Genomic DNA, 15854 nt, shown 5'->3' with positions numbered 1-15854 from the left:
TCAGCAGATGGTTTGTTGCATTTGCTATGTGGGGCCTCTTGTTGATGAGTACTTTAGGAGTGTTATGGTAACTGCTTCCAGTTTTTTGCTACAAATCTGTTCATTAAGATTCACTTCTCTTAGGCCTGGACTCAGGTTTCCCTATTGCACCTTTTACTGGCACTTGGCTAGCTCATAGTGTCATGGGGCTCTGCATTAACATTGCTATATATAAGTGCACGATTAACAGATGAGTGGCTGGTGATACGTTCCACTGCTAAAAAGAGGGATATCCTCACACTTTCAATGGCAAAATATGAAAAACTCCAATGGACGCAGGTGTGAGAGAGCTGTGGAGTCTCTCACTCACTTGACTAGTAAAGCGTGAGGGCTTTTCTGCTATCCTTCAGGCAGGAGCACATTTAAGATCTGGACTGTCTAGTGTCCTTGCTTCATGTGCTTAAATTTTATGTTAGTAATTAATTTGGGCATTAGACAGGAATATTAAGATTGGAAGAGTCCATGCTGTTGTTGATAATTGGAATGAATGTCTAATACCTGGCCAAAAACTTCTGAGTCTTGGATTTGTGCCCCGTATATTTGTCACTGGTTTGTGTATCTGTATGATGGTCATTTATGCTTAACAGTTTGTTGTGTACTTATGGCTGTTTCTACATCACAGGTCACAGTAATGAAAGGCAGTAGTAGGAATAAGGATCATTCGACAGAAGGAGAAGGAACTGGGAAGCGACCAAAAAGAAAGTGTCTTCAGTGGCATCCACTGCTTGCCAAGAAACTCCTTGATTTCTCTGAGGAGGAGGAGGAGGAAGAAGAGGACGAAGATATTGATAAGGTAGACTTCATTGGACACTTCGACTGTAGAAGGTTACTGGTGGGTCAGATTCTCCCTAGCTGTGTTTTTATGTTTTTGCTTCTTGCTGTTCTCTTTTGTGAACAAACACAGCCAGTAAAAAGAAGTGATGCAGTGGCCATAAAGCTATAAAGGCAAGGACCAAATACACAAAAAAGTGGATGGTCAACCATGATTTTAAAAGTCTTGGACAAAACTCTCTTTTTTAGAGTTAGACTGTAAGAATTTTAACTGTTTTTAATAAAGTGCTGCACATCTTTATCGTGATTGCACAAGGTGAGTTCTTGACATGTTTCTTTTAATTGTTTATTTTAGACGTGAAGTTAGCCTGTGCTTGATAGCTGCCTCAAGTGGCTCTGAGGACATACCAAGCTAATAGTTTTCTTTCTTTTTTAAAGATGAAAAAAAATACAAAGACTAAAAGGGAAAAAGGAGGAAAAACCATTTTTACTTTTTTTATTTTTAAACAATTTTTACTATCTTTGCATGTGAAATTCCCACTTACCCTTCAGAATATTGAGAGCACAGGTAGAAGAATCTGCCTCTAGTTGCATGCTTGATATTTTGATATTATTCAGTGATGCTGGTGTTACCCTTTCTTCATAAGGACCTCACAGTGTGGCACTTCACGAGTGTACAGTTACTCATCCTCTGTAACAAAGAGTGGATTATGAAGACGTGATGTTTCCATTATGTGGATAATGTTCATATCTGCATCTCCTTGATGCCTTCCTAAGGCAGGAAGGGAGAGGTCAGTGCTGAGGAGACTGCCTTGAGCCACATGCTGATAAGGAAGAGTGACCCTGACAAGGATAAGGAGCAGCAAGGAGGAGCCTGATACTGACAGTGCTTTCTGTTGACCTTACAGGTTAGGTGTAGTATATAACAGCAGCTTTGCAGCTAGGTGAGAAACAGTTTTCTGTCTCGCACAGTGATTTATTTCATTCAATCGGAATGAGTTTTCTGTGGTGCATCCCTATAGGAACGATACACTGGCCTGTAACTAGAAAGGGCGTATTTTGGAGAGAGCCTATTTTGGCATTATCTTCTGTGGAGCTTTGCTCTCTGTCTCTGACTGGGCAGCTGTGCAGTGGCTCGCAGGCAGCACACAAGCAGAGCTGTGCACAGCTCACAGGCAGAGTAACAAATGACAGGAGATAGGGACTTCCCTTCCTATGCTGTCTCTTGTTGCAGGCACATGTGATTGAGGTCCAAGGTAGCTCTGCTCACCTCATCCCACTGAGCTGATTTCTAGGTTGTAGGAAAGATCTCCTCCCTCCACCCTCTGTATGGCTGTTAGTAGAAGATTGTTCCTTAGCTTAGAAATCTGCTCCACTTGCAAGCTGGGCTTTAAGTCTTGCAGAGAGCATGAATGAACCTTGGACTTCCAGATGATGAGGAGGCTTGTTGCAGAACTGAGTCTTCTGGAAAGAATGGATGGCCCCTGGAGACAGCTGTGTGTATCTCTCATTCATGCACGGCATACACAGACTTAGCCTACACGAGAAGCGTCAGTAACTGAGTTTACACCCCTTTCCTTTTGATTCTGCTAGGTGCCACTCCTTGGCGCTGATGGTTTAGAGCAGGATGCCGATGAAACTGAAGATGACGAGTCCTCAGAGCAACGAGCTCGCCGACCAATGAATGCATTTCTCTTGTTCTGCAAACGCCATCGCTCTCTTGTGCGAAAAGAACACCCTCGGCTTGATAATCGTGGCGCAACCAAGATCTTGGCAGATTGGTGGGGTGTTCTAGATCCAAAAGAAAAGCAGAAATACACTGACATGGCCAAGGAGGTATGTTCTGTCTGAATGGTGGATGTAAAGGGAGTTCATTACATACTTCTCTGTCTGCTGTTCCTTTGTGTGTTTTCTGTGTGGTCTTTCTCTTCCCTGGGTTCCCTAGCTTCCCCAGTGGGACTGTGGTGTCCAGAGCAGCTGCTGTTCTTGCTTTGATTCACCTGGTCCTGTGGACCAAAATGAAAAGAGATTGGTCTGTGTACATAAACTGACCTGACTGTAGTAATCATTGGTACAAATATATGCGCTTTGTGGTAGATCTTACGTGATAATTTCCGTGATGTAAGCATTAATATGTGGATAGTGGCCATTGAAAACATTAACGTACAGCTCAATGTCGGCTGACTAGTGATACTTAGCTTAAGGTGTGCATTTGCTATTGATAATACAGGTGGACCAAACCAAAAGCGTAGTCAACAAATGTAGTCCCTTTTTACTTTTGATGCTAAAGAATGTAAAAATTGTTAGTGTTTCGTGAAGTACTCTCCTTATGTACTGTTAACGTGTTTCTGACAGAGTGACCTTTGGTGAGGCAGAATCCAATACCCGAATCAGAGAGCAATACGTAGTCAGAGTTCTTTAACTGGGAGCAAGGAAAAGAGATTTATTGCCATATTTTACAAGATACGGTTACATCAACTTAAAATTTAGATGAGGCTTTTTAAGAAATAGCTTCCAAGATAAACTGGCCCTAGGAGTGTTGTGGGTATCAACAGAGTGAGACAGACACAGCCAGTTACTTAGTCTGGTAACATCACCCTAAAACAGATACCAGTAATTACCTGTGTGATGTAGATTGAAGGTAACCATTGAATTCAATGTTAGAAAAAATAATGGAGGACCAGTGAGAAGAAGGAACATCTCTCGTTTGTCAAGTAATGCTAGCGCACTACAAGAAATGCATATAGCTGTGAAATGATTGAAGAAACTGTTATCCATACCTGCCCTGTCACCTGAAGTTGTCTGCTACTGTTAACACATGCATATGATGTCTGGCTGTTCACTCGTTCGTGTGAGCATGGAATGGTCTGCAGGAAAAATGGAAGTGTTCTGCATGGTAGGTCCTTTTTGAAGCGGGGTCTGTAGTACCTCAGTAGTTCTCCATGTGTGACACAGTTTTGAAATACTTGAGTCTCAGCTTTGACCAAACATTCTTGATTTCTTCTGCATTCCCACTCAGAAATTAGTGATGCTTCTTGAAATGTGTGGGGAAAGGAGAGATCCAGTACAGACAGGAGGGAATGATGAAAATGAAGACATAATTTTTGGAAGAAACAAACCTCCTGTGATTGTTTTTTCTTAGCCTTTTGTCTTGCTGAAGGAAACCCATTTATTAAGAAGGACAATAATTGCAGAACGTCTGTATAAAGTGACAGATCTGAAACTGTTAATCGTACTGGTGTAGAAATCATTGTTCTCACGGTGATTTATTTATTTTCCTTGGCATGAAGAACAAATTGCATATTCAGTGTCAAAGCAAAATAATAAATCTAAATAGTTTACATCATTACAGCTAGTTCCAAGAAGATGTAGAAGAGAGATAGCATATAATTTTTATTCTTTAAACAGGTGTATACTATAACAATAATTGCCAGCTATAATGTGTTATTGAATATATTTGGACCTTTTTTGCCAACAGGCTTATTCTCTGTGTGTGGATCAGTTGTTCCATTTTAGCACTTGCTTTTGTAGTTAGGCTCACTGCTGAGCCTGTCAAACAGAAGTGCAAACTGTTTATTGGTATTTTTCTGTTTTCCTAAGGAGAGCTCATTTAGAAGTCAAGAAGCCTTTGGAAGGACATAAAATTACCATTGTACCAATAATCTTCTGTTTGAGTACCTATGTCTGTAAGCTCATTGACGTTTAAAATATAGGGGATGAGCGTATGTTACTTAAATGTTGCCGTTTGACTTGCAGTTTTCACCACATAGCCTCTAGCCACTGCCCTGGAAAGACACATACCTCCTAAAGGTGCCTGCATCATATCTGCTACCCCCACAACATGCCTTATGTACCCTGCGCATCTGAATTGTTCTTCCATAGATAGGAATGGACCTGACAGTAGTCAGTCTCTATTGCTGTGGCTACAACAACCCCTGTTGTTTTAGTCTCACAAATGTTTTTATTGCTTGAAGGTATAGCTAACAAAGCCAGCGAGCTTAGATCAAGCAAGAATCTTTCAGTTTCTTACCTGCTTAGTACCAGCACCGATACTATCTCAGCAGTGTGAAAATCGAGGCATTTGTATGTTTACTTACATATACCTAGCTATATGCAAGATACCCAAACTTTTTGCCAAGTGGAATTATGAGAATTTTCCTTTTTTGTCTAGTTTCTATCTATCCCTGATTCCCACCAAGAGGATAATCAGGTCTTGAGTTTATTTAGGCACTTTTGGAAAATCCTATTATGTACCTGTCTGCACCTTGGGGTCCCTTAGTTACCTAGAAAAATTGTCTCCACGCTTCCTCTCTTTTCAGTCTCGTGGTTTATGGTTTCTTGTGGAGACCTGGAGACCTTATATTGCACCTGCAGAACTTGCTGGTGTTTTCTTTAGGAGCAGGCTTGCTATTTGTATCCTGCAGACTTCCGAGATCAACTTAACTTTTAAACTTTCATTATTCAGGATATAAACCAAGTGACTAAAAAATACTGCAAGTGGAACCACAAGCGTTCCTGCTGTTTGTTACGGTTTTCAGTCACAGAGAAGAAAATTTAATTCTGCACACTCTTAAATACTCCAGAACTTTTACTTATTACAGCAATAGGGGTAGTGTTCTCCTGTTAACAGGGCTTACTGGGAATATTCATCTGCCTTGGAAAATATCCATTGAGATTATTATTGTTCAAGCTCTGTTTGCCTTGCTAGTAAACACTTAATTTTTAAATATGTCTTTGCATCAGCAAGATACAGGCAGTGGGATTGTTTCCTGTAGGGAGAAGCCTGATAAACCCAGGCTGCTGCCAATCAGCGTCAGAGCTGAGCACTTCTCACCATGAGTGTTCTGCCAGTGGTTTTTCACAGGTACAGTCAGCCCGACTGGGAGCTTGGTATCCTTGTGATGTCACTGCTTTGGCAGCTGCCTTGAGGTAGAAGAACAAATGTTCTGGCTTGCTTGCTGGAGTCTGGGTGACATATGGACTGTAATGTGTAACATGAATCCTGTGTCCTTCAGGAGTGAAGAACTGAGGGCAGTGATTTCTGGTGATTTTGGGGTTTTTGATAGATCTTTGGGAATAGTGTGACATTTAATAGCCAGTTGGTGGGATTTAGGCATACGTTTAGAGGTAAGCACGTGCCAACTGCTACCGTGAGCTGCAATCCACGTGTGAACTCTTGTTCCCAGCACACTGGAGAAAGCAAATCTCTTTTTATTTGGTGATGAAAGCAACTTGGAGTTGTACTGAAGCACAGCACCTTTGTTAACCTCATCTCTGAAGTGACACGGGATAACATGTCCTTTTCCAGGCTTTCACAAAACAGATATGATACATCAGACTGAACCCACAAACACATACTGTGCTTTTTTATCTTACCTGGAAGTTTGGGACGTGACTGTGCCAGGGTGTTTCTGCCACTCTTGTGGGAACCATGGTGGTGTCTTTGCATTCCAGGTCAAGGACTTCCTGGTTGTGTTTTTTTCTACAGCAACTTTGTAGTCATGTTCTAAGGCTGACTGTGCTAAGTTTGGTTTGCTGTACAGTTGGTCAGATGGAAGAAAACAGTAAGCTCCACTGTTGTCTTTAGCATTTCCTCATTACTGCGTAGCTCATTTCAGTTATCTTCTCAGGACCTGGCAAACAGAATCTGTTGCTTCATTTTAGGCCTTGGTCTATTAGTCACAAAATGCAGTGCTGAAAGTCTTTGAGATTTGGATCAGGCCCCTGTATGCATTCGATGAAACTACTTCTTGGCCATTGTTTAAATGTTTACATTTTCGTTTATCTTGAGTGTTGAAACTGTGAAAGGGGCTGGTGAGTTGTTCTCCCCTTTGAAGAGTGCAATTAATGTTCACTTCTTGGGTTTGCAGAGGAGAAATCCATTAATACACCAGCTCACTTGAATTGCTCTCGTTGGAAACTGATTAAAAGCTTGTTGCTGCCTCATCTCACAAATGGCTTGCATTCTGGCTCTCACTTGATGGGCAGCCTGTCAGCTTGTCAAATTACTCTTTAGAATAATTCAATTACTCAAAGCAGCAACGCCAATATGAAGAGCTTACGTACCTCATTGCTAGCAGTTCAGTGCTTTTCACTCTGCAGGCTGGAAACACAATTTGTTGAGTGGGCTGTGGCTTTAACAATGGAAGGCAAAGCTGCTTCACTGTGTATTTCCTTTCCGCCTCTTCCCTTGCTCCCTCTCCTTCCCTTCCTTCCACCAGGCTATTTTTGTGGTGTACTGAGCTCACAAACCAAATTGAGAGAATGGGAAAAGGGGCGAAGTGAGAGGTTTCGCAGTCCTTAGTCTGCAGATTTAATACCTACAACCTATTCAGAAAATACAGCATGTATGTGGGCCAGCGATCCCTGCAGATTTTTATTATTTATAGTCATGTCTATAAATACAGGACTTCGCACAGCAGGTTCACACGGTGCTGTGCTTCTTGTAAACTGAATGACTTTCGTCCTTGCTACCATCTGGAGGTAGCAAGTGCCAGCTGATAGGCTAAGGTGGAAATGAAAGTAAGCGATACGCATGCGGTGGTAATCCTGCCACAAGGCATGACGTTTATTGGTCTGGGAAAACACTGCAGTGTGTGACTCGATCAGAGGACAAGGTTTTCGGTGCTGTTTCTTTATGTGATACCCAGGGGATTCTCTTCCCCTCTGCACATGTTTCTGTGCAGACATCTGCATGAAAAATAGCTGCTTCTCTGTGCTGTAACTGGGACTGGTGACAGCTGGGTGGGTGGGAACATGTGTAATCATGGCAGAAACTTCCTGCGGCTGCCCTGCTCTGTACTTCAGGATATAACTGCTCTTGTAGGTTCCTTCCCCCTGCGGTGAGCACTGGTACTTGCTGGGTGGGCTTCCACAGCAGACAGTGCTGTGTGCCCGTCAGTTATTAGGCAAACATTTGCAGCTGGAACGTGAGGCATGTTCCCCTGATTTGCCCATTCTCCACCTTGCATAGCAACACATTTAAAACACTGAAATGCGCTCCTTTTATTGCTGTTAACATGCAAAGATCTTGGTTTGATCTGGTCAGCAAGATACTTGGAAAATGTCACAAAATGCATTTTGTGAATAAAACAGGTCCCCATCCTTCCCTCTACTTGCCAAATTGTGCAGGATCCAAAACCTTTTCCCACACACCCCATGTGTAGTCTGGCTTTGTTCCTTTGTTCCTGTCTCATACCGGGCGTATAGCAAACAACTGAGATGCGTACCAAGTACTCAAGGCCAAAGAAAGTTTTAAGTGATCCCAGTTTATTTTATGCAGCTATGCAGCATGGTACATTTTGGAAGAAATGCTGGGCTAACATATCAGGAGTTACTGAAAATGAGATAATGCTGGTAGCGGGGGTTTTTTTGCTACCTGGTTTGGGAAAACATATACTCAAATATTCTAAAATACAGAAAGAAAAATGACTACAAGGTAAGGAGCATCATGCTGCATCTACTGCTAGATGTATGTTTTCATTTAATTCAAAGTAGAAAGTAAAGATTGTACCTACAAAAGAATTTAAATAGCTGTTTCTCAGTAAGCATACAAGCACAGGGGAGCGGTTTGCACGATCAGAACTTCATCCTGCTCTGGGTGATAAACACTCAGGAGAGAAAAGAGAAAATTCACTTTTTTAAATACAGCTCTACTTCTTTTAGTATTTATTCTTATTAAATTGTGTTGGCAGTTGGTCTCTAAGCATGTGATCCTTAAATATCTTGATTTTTTAATAATTATTCACTGTATTAAATCCTTTTACACACAGTGCACTCTGCCCTGTGGATAGTATATTGTCATGACTGGTAGTTTTCCTTTTCTTTTCTAGTACAAGGATGCATTTATGAAGGCCAATCCAGGGTACAAGTGGTGCCCCACGACAAACAAACCCGTGAAAACACAGACATCCACTGTCACAAACAGGAAAAAGCTATGGGCCTTTGCATCAGAATCTGCAAAAGATTTACCAAGCCCGAGGAAAGGCACAAAAAGTGAAGAAATGCCACAGCTTAACTTCGCGATGGCAGGTGAGATTTCCATCCACATTACTCAGACGTAGCATCCTTGTTTTGTTGGAGGATGCGGTGTTGAAATGGAATTGTGATACCAGTTTTCTTTACTGCACATGGCACTGTAGTGCAAATACCTTTCATGTCCTAAATTAAGTTGCCAAGACTCTCGTTAAACTGCTTCATAACAACTTTCTAAAATTTTCTTTAGTGCATTTTTACTCTCAAGGGTCGAGTCCAAATGCATGGCATCATAACCCATACTCCATTTGGGGTCCAGATTTGATTGACTTTTAATTACAGCTTATCTGCTGTTAGATACTTTAGTTTTCTAGTCAAAAAGGAAACTGCTGATTGTGTGCATTCTTTTTCATAGAGCGTTGTACTCTGTTTAGTAATTTGCTGTTTACAAAAATAATTTATGGGTGCCTGTGAAGTTGGAGGTGTTAATGTTTTTGTGGATTAATGTACTGGTGGAGCTAACCTTTTGTATTTAAATAAAGAGAAGTGTAATTTAATGCCACTTAAAATACCCTCTTTTGCCCATTATACCTTGCAGGGACAGATCCTGACCTTTTAAACATTTAAAAAAAAAAATTAGGTGGAGTGCGTAAAGGTGAAAGGCAGATAATCTCTCACTGATACCCAGAAATAACAAAACTGTTGCAATCATGATCTTAAAATACGGAAACTTTAATGTTAAATACTAACAGTCAAGGCAGAAAATAATTCTTTCCCCATCATCCCTTTTTTTTGCAGTTTAAAGTTTCTAATTTTATAAATACTGATGTGTTTGAAACTTTGTCATATCCTGCCTAGTTTGTGACATGTACATGGCAGACTAGACTTCCCTGCCTAGAGACATCATGGTTTTATGGAACAAGTGTGAAAGGATAAAAAGGCTTGTAATACCCTTTTGCTGGTATAGTGATATGAAAATTCCTGTAATGAAATTCCTCCTGGCTATGAAGGTACTATGAAATGTGATCAAAATAAAAGTTTTTCATACTACATAGTTGTTATATATGGGAGACCAGTTCTGAAAATTGCAAGCCCCTTCATCCCATTCTGCTTTTGCTATCAGAGGACTAAATTCTGTGGTCTTTAAAGGTTTATCGACTTAACACAAAGAGCAAGTAAAGGTCTTGGTCTGCCTGTCTGCCATTCCCCACCACTCTTGCAGGGTTGTCCAAATGTAGAGTTTGTGAGTACAGAAATCTTGAATCAACCTGTCAGAGCAGAGGACAGAGAACTTAAGAATTAATTAGAAACTAATCAAATCCCTTGTTTTATCTATATAGCAATTAATTTCTGAAGGAGGTCCTTCTGTGCTACATGTGATTTAATTTTTTATTACTTTTTTTTTCTTTACTGCAGACTGAGCCAATGAGCGTAGTGATTCATAGGGGTCTCACTCCAGTCCTCATGCCAGTGAAGGCTGGCTATTTCTTGAGTATAGCAATAGCTCATAAAATAATGATACCTTCTGACAGAGATGTTAGCAGCTTCCAAATCATGACAAGTCTGCTGTGCCACATGGATTAGTGTTTTGTCAGCTATATATATACCAGTTCATTCTAACTATGTTTTGTTATGTTGTTCTCTTCTTGACTTTATGTGAGTGTTCTATCCAGCATAAACATTTCTAAAATCCAAACTGTATACTAGCTGATGAACTAAAATATAGCTGAAGCATATCAGAAACACTTTCACCTTTGAAATGCCACTGACTGTCTTGCATCTTCAAGGCAGATAGGTTCCTTTGGGATCGTGTCATTCCAGAATAATTCCAGGAATCCTGTTTCACTTGTTGGTAGCTGTTAATCCTGTCTTGATTGCTCTTTACATATTACATTTCATTTTGGAAAAATTAATAGAGGGTTAAGATCTTCCTTTCTTCTTTTAAGTCCCACACAGGCCATATCTCTCCTTTATAACCAATAACCGTCCCACTTCTGAGTCTCTTGTGCTGACGTAACATTGGGTCGGTAACCTGAGATGTAGTACCAGCATTTGGATTCTGACCTGGAGACATGCTACTGGTAGGGCATAGGGCAGTAAAAACTGCTGTTCACAGGTGAATGTGACCTTTGCAGCACCTACCCAAACACAGGGCTTAAGTGAGCAGCAGGTTTGCTCTACAAATGTGCAAGTTGCTGAATACTTCCACTTTTCTGCATCAGAAGAACACCACCTGAGTCAAGAAACTTTGTAGCGAAGCAAAGGGTGGAAAAAAGACTCTTCCTAGAGTAGGCAGTATCCTGAGAGGTGCAAATTTTGTTTTTAAGAAAGAAGGTTAGTTCTGCACCCAGGTAGAAGTTGAAACTGGTACCCACTGGCTTTGTTTCTGCTTAGTTCTTCCTCAGTTCTTTCTTTGCTCAGACTGAAAATTTGTGATGATGAACAAGCCAGACCAATCGTAACAGAGTACAGCATTCCCAAATAGGGATGGTTTCACATTTCATCAATATTAAAAGCTGTTGAGAAAGTCAAGAATCATCTCCCATTCTGCAAGTCAAATGTGTTTGCTGTTTTCTCACTCCTGTTCATTTAACTGTAAATTGCTTTAAAATAGCACTTAAACTTCTTAATTCTTCATACCAGTAAGTTCTTAGTGCCGTAAGAGAAACATTGTGCTGAGAAGGCACTGTAAAGATATGGCAGTGTTCGCCTGTGTATGTTTTGTCTTCCCTTAGATGAAGTTATTTTGTAATTGGAAACCTTAGCAGAAGGATTTTTGGTTTTATCTTGATCAGACATCTAAGCACCAGCCCTCCACTCACAGCTGCAACATAAGTATTCAAGTTGTGTAAGCACCAAATTAAACTGCCACTTTACGCTTGGTTGTCATTTTCCCCCTTTCCTCTTAATTTTTATATTTAAATAAACAGTTTAAGTGTTTGCTTACTTGTGGGAAGAAAACAGTCCTATCCATGTCCTGTTATGATACTTATTTGAAAGGCAGAAAGCTAAGTCCACAAAGAAGATAGTTAGAAGAGGAGGAAGAATTTTAGAGCCATAAGCTGGGTGTTCTCCAGTTGGCTAAAACTGAGGAGCAGGAAGACGACCCACAGGTAGCTAAAGTAGAGCACGGGAGAGCAGCTGGGAGCCAGCAGTGTGATGTGGGCATAAGAAAGTCCTATATTGCAGTGTGCAAGGCAAAGTGTTTTCAGGAACTGTAGAGAAATACTGATGTCATTGAACTGAGCAGAGCTCATCTCACATGGTTGCCCTGCTGGTCACTCACATACAAGAGAGATGAACTCCACCTGGAATAACTGGAGAGGAGAGCTGCAGGGATCGCTGGGACAGTGGGAGACAGACATGCTTGAAGACATCAGGAGATCTTGATTTTCTTGGGCTGGGAAAGCAAGTGAAAGAAGAGTAGTGTGGCACAGAAGAGGGAAATGCCATTTAGAGAGAACAATTATTTAATCCTGAAGGTGCGGGCATCAGAAAAAAATGTGTATGTACCACCTGGGCCTGAGTAAATCTAAGCTGAAAGCTGGAAGAAATACCTCTTTTAGATTTGGATTTGGCAACAGTGTTCGAATGGGAACAAGGAAGGTAGAAATCAACCAGCCAAGCCTTTACTCTTTAATACGGAGCTCAGTAAGTATACGGTGGGCCTGGAGACCTCTTCCCATCTCTCCTTCAAATTAATTGCCTGCTCAGGCATTCTCATTCACGATATGTGTTCACTTGTTACAGTCTTATTTGAAGGACTGAACAGTTTCTGATCAAGTATTTTAATTACAAAAAGTGCTGTGCTGACAGGATTGCTTCACTTACGAGTTGTGCTTAGGTACATGCTGGCCCTTCCCATTTTCTGTCTCTGTTTATTCAACTACTTCTTGCCGCTAGATCCTACATTTCTGATGGTGCCTTGTCTTTCTGTATAAATTAATGTCTTTTGTTCACTTTATATTTTAAAAATAAAAAGTTGGGTTTTAAGAAAAAAAAAAAAATGAAAAACCCCACACACCTTCTACCTGTTTATTATGGTAAGGAAAAAATTAACCCTCATGAACATTGGGTCTGAAGCCAGATGCTATTTAGGCTTTCTTCTTAAGATGAAGAGACACTCACTCTGCTATCCCTGAGGTAGAGAATGAGCCTGGCTTATTTACACTGCTTTCCTCTGCATCTATTTACTGCTCTCTTAAAGCTATTGAAAAAATTTAACCCACAGATGTCAATGCAAGGTGCTGTCTGAGGGAGAATTTTTGGCATCATCTGTGGTATTGCATTAAACACCACCAGTGAGTATTCCTGAGATCTGGACCTTGGTTACCTGTAGCACTAAACCATTTGGAGGTTTACAGGTACAGCTTTGGTCCATGTCAGCTGAAAAGCTCAACAAATTCCTTGACAAGCTCATGAGTGGGAGTGGGCTAGGGGATTTCCCAGTGGACATTTTGGTTGCAGCTATTCTGCATCCAAATTTGCATAACAAAATGCAACCAAATGGACAAGGGTGATTGTGCCCATTTGCCTCCATCCCAGAGAATGGTCCTGTGCATGTGTAGTTTATTGGTGTAGAGAAAGTTTTTGTATAATTTAGTGAAAGGAATCTTAGTGAAACCTGGGGAGATTTACTCGCCTTTGGTGTCTCATCATTACTGAAGTTGAAGTCGCAGTGATACAGCAAGGATAATGCTTCCCTTTCTCTCCCGTTGTGTTTGCTGTGCAAGACATTTGGGCCACAGACTGCCTTCCTCTCTCTGCATGACACTGTTAAATCAGGCCCCTGCATTGTTTGCAAGGCACTCCCCCAAAATCAGACAATTAGTCTTCATAATGATGAAGAGCAACCACTGTTCTGAGTGGAAAAGTCAATTCCATGAGTAATGCAGCGTCAGTTTTTGTTGCTTTCACTACTTGTTGCTTTTTGAGCTTTTGAGGTGCGGGAAGGTTGGAGGTGAGAAGCTGTCAGCATCAAATACTTGGAGAAAGAACATTTGTATTTCCATTTTACTTCCCTCGATTATGTACTGTATTGGCAGGGCAACAAGTAGGCAGGCAACTTGCCTGACCAGTGCCTGCGCTGTGCTGGCACTGAGGATCAAACGCTTCATGCTTCAGAGCTGCCAGGCTGGCACTTTTCACCACTGAATGCTGCTCTGAATTAGAGCTAAATGAAAATAGGAATTTTGCTTCAGAGCTTGATCATGTTATTTTGTTCCATTCTTTTCCTGGTTCAGTGGCCTCCTCAGTAGGAGCATCCATTGAGTTATAAACATGTACGACATTAGAACATCTTTGTGTATACTTATGTATGAGATCGTTCTGGTTGCTGTTTTTAAGATATCCATCTCTGTAGTAGGTAAAACCTTTGGCAGTAAAATTGTAAATCCATGCAATGGGGTGTTAAGCACACAAATCCAATTAAATCCTTCAAACAGCTTTGAAAGCCTCTCCCAGAGGGTACAGAAATGGTTATTTGTGATTCTCTTGAACTGCCTTTTATGGCAGCTTGCTTAGAGTGTCTGTGACAAGTAGTCTTCTGGGGGTTTAACACTGCAAATGGTACGTCCTTTAAACAAGCAAATGAATAAACTTAAGACTTGGGTTTACTCTTTTAACAGATCCTACACAAATGGGAGGCCTGAGTATGCTGCTTCTAGCAGGGGAACATGCCCTGACTGCACAAGAGGTAAGGAACTCTCTTCTCTCCATTGCCACGAGCCCTCAGTTTAAAGAGAGCTCTGAAGAGGAATATTTGACCAGTGGGAAATGAGATTTAAGATATATCTTGGGTAACCTCAGGTGGAACTGAAGTGTGAACCTTGTGATACGAGTCTTGTATCCCAACTGTGAACATAGAGGTTGGGCACAGGTTTTGTATCAGTTCAACATTAACTCTCCTGAATGGCTATTTGATCAGACCATGCAAGTCTGCCCGGTGAGGGGATACTAGCACAGATAGAACAATTGAAATACAGTAACTGTGTTAACAAACACGTGGTTTGCAAGCTCTTTTGGGCAAGAATTTCATATGCTTGTTCAATGGCTCACACAGCTGTGGCCATGGCACTAATAGCAAAATAAACACGGAATAATTTCCTACAGTGTAATTATATATGCATTCTGAACCCATACAAGTGCTGACAGATTGCAGTCCACTCCTCTTCCCTAAGTCTTTATATCTAAAAATAAGTTTGTAGTTCAGTTGCCATCACAAACACTTCTGCTTTTATGAAGGAGTCTGTTAAATAAAAGTCATCCTGAGTATCTCCAGTAGGGCATTGTTTGGCCATTTTTGAGAATTGTTCAAAAGGTGACTTGTATGTTGGGTGGAATAGGTAGTCACTGCCATAAATCTCTAGCCTGGAAAGAAGAACAGTGGAAGTGAAGAGGTTTCTTTTTTTGTTGTTATTGGAAGGAAAAGAAATAATTAGCTATCTATATGTGACTCGCCAAATGCAAAATGTGTAGTGCATTTGAGGTGTATTGCTCCTGAACAGCCAGGACTGAGCCAAGATTCCTCAGTGCTTTGCGCACCAGTTTGAGCAGTGGAAGTCTTTTGGCAGATGTGGGTGCTGGCTTTCTGTGCTGCTGCATGGAAAATAATAAACACTAGGGTAAGGTTGGCAGAGAAGTGAAAACAAATCGATTACTTTGTGCTAAAATGAGAATGTCCTGTAGTTTTCAAACTTTGAATCTCTTAGCTTGGAGTTTGAAAATTGTTTTTACTATGCTGTTAATGTTTAAATGGAGTGGGGGGAAGATGTGTTGTAGTCATAGATACTCAGTTCTATTAAGAAGGGTCTTTGCAATGACGTCATGAATCGAGCTTTCTTGATTTTTATATGAAAAGCGCCTCAAGCAGTACAATACTAGATGGCAGTGAATGAATAAAATCTACATGTGGATTTAGAGACACAAGACGTTTTGTGATTGTTTTAATATATGAACATTTTTTTTAATCAGGACTTTCTTCAGAGGCAAGCTGTGCTTTCCCCAAAATGTAGAGCAAAATGATTGTCATAAATAGAGCTGGAACAAAACTAGTTGAGGGATTTGTTGGC

The 15854-nt window shown here is 40.9% G+C and overlaps 1 protein-coding gene across 1 annotated transcript in view; it reads left to right on the top strand.

Annotated features, from left to right (window-relative positions):
• Positions 1-670: 670 nt before the first annotated feature.
• Positions 671-15854, top strand: part of BBX (bobby sox homolog (Drosophila)) — a 59958-nt gene continuing 44774 nt past the window's right edge. The window contains 4 exon segments of the mRNA XM_010131867.1: positions 671-832; positions 2404-2646; positions 8643-8841; positions 14412-14479. Coding sequence (XP_010130169.1) covers positions 671-832; positions 2404-2646; positions 8643-8841; positions 14412-14479 — 672 coding nt within the window.

The sequence above is a fragment of the Buceros rhinoceros genome, unplaced genomic scaffold, assembly GCF_000710305.1.
Source record: "Buceros rhinoceros silvestris isolate BGI_N320 unplaced genomic scaffold, ASM71030v1 scaffold3242, whole genome shotgun sequence".
In the NCBI taxonomy this organism is placed as follows: domain Eukaryota; kingdom Metazoa; phylum Chordata; class Aves; order Bucerotiformes; family Bucerotidae; genus Buceros; species Buceros rhinoceros.
The sequence above is the reverse complement of the archived record's forward strand: the minus strand, read 5'-3'. Positions and strand labels throughout refer to the sequence as shown.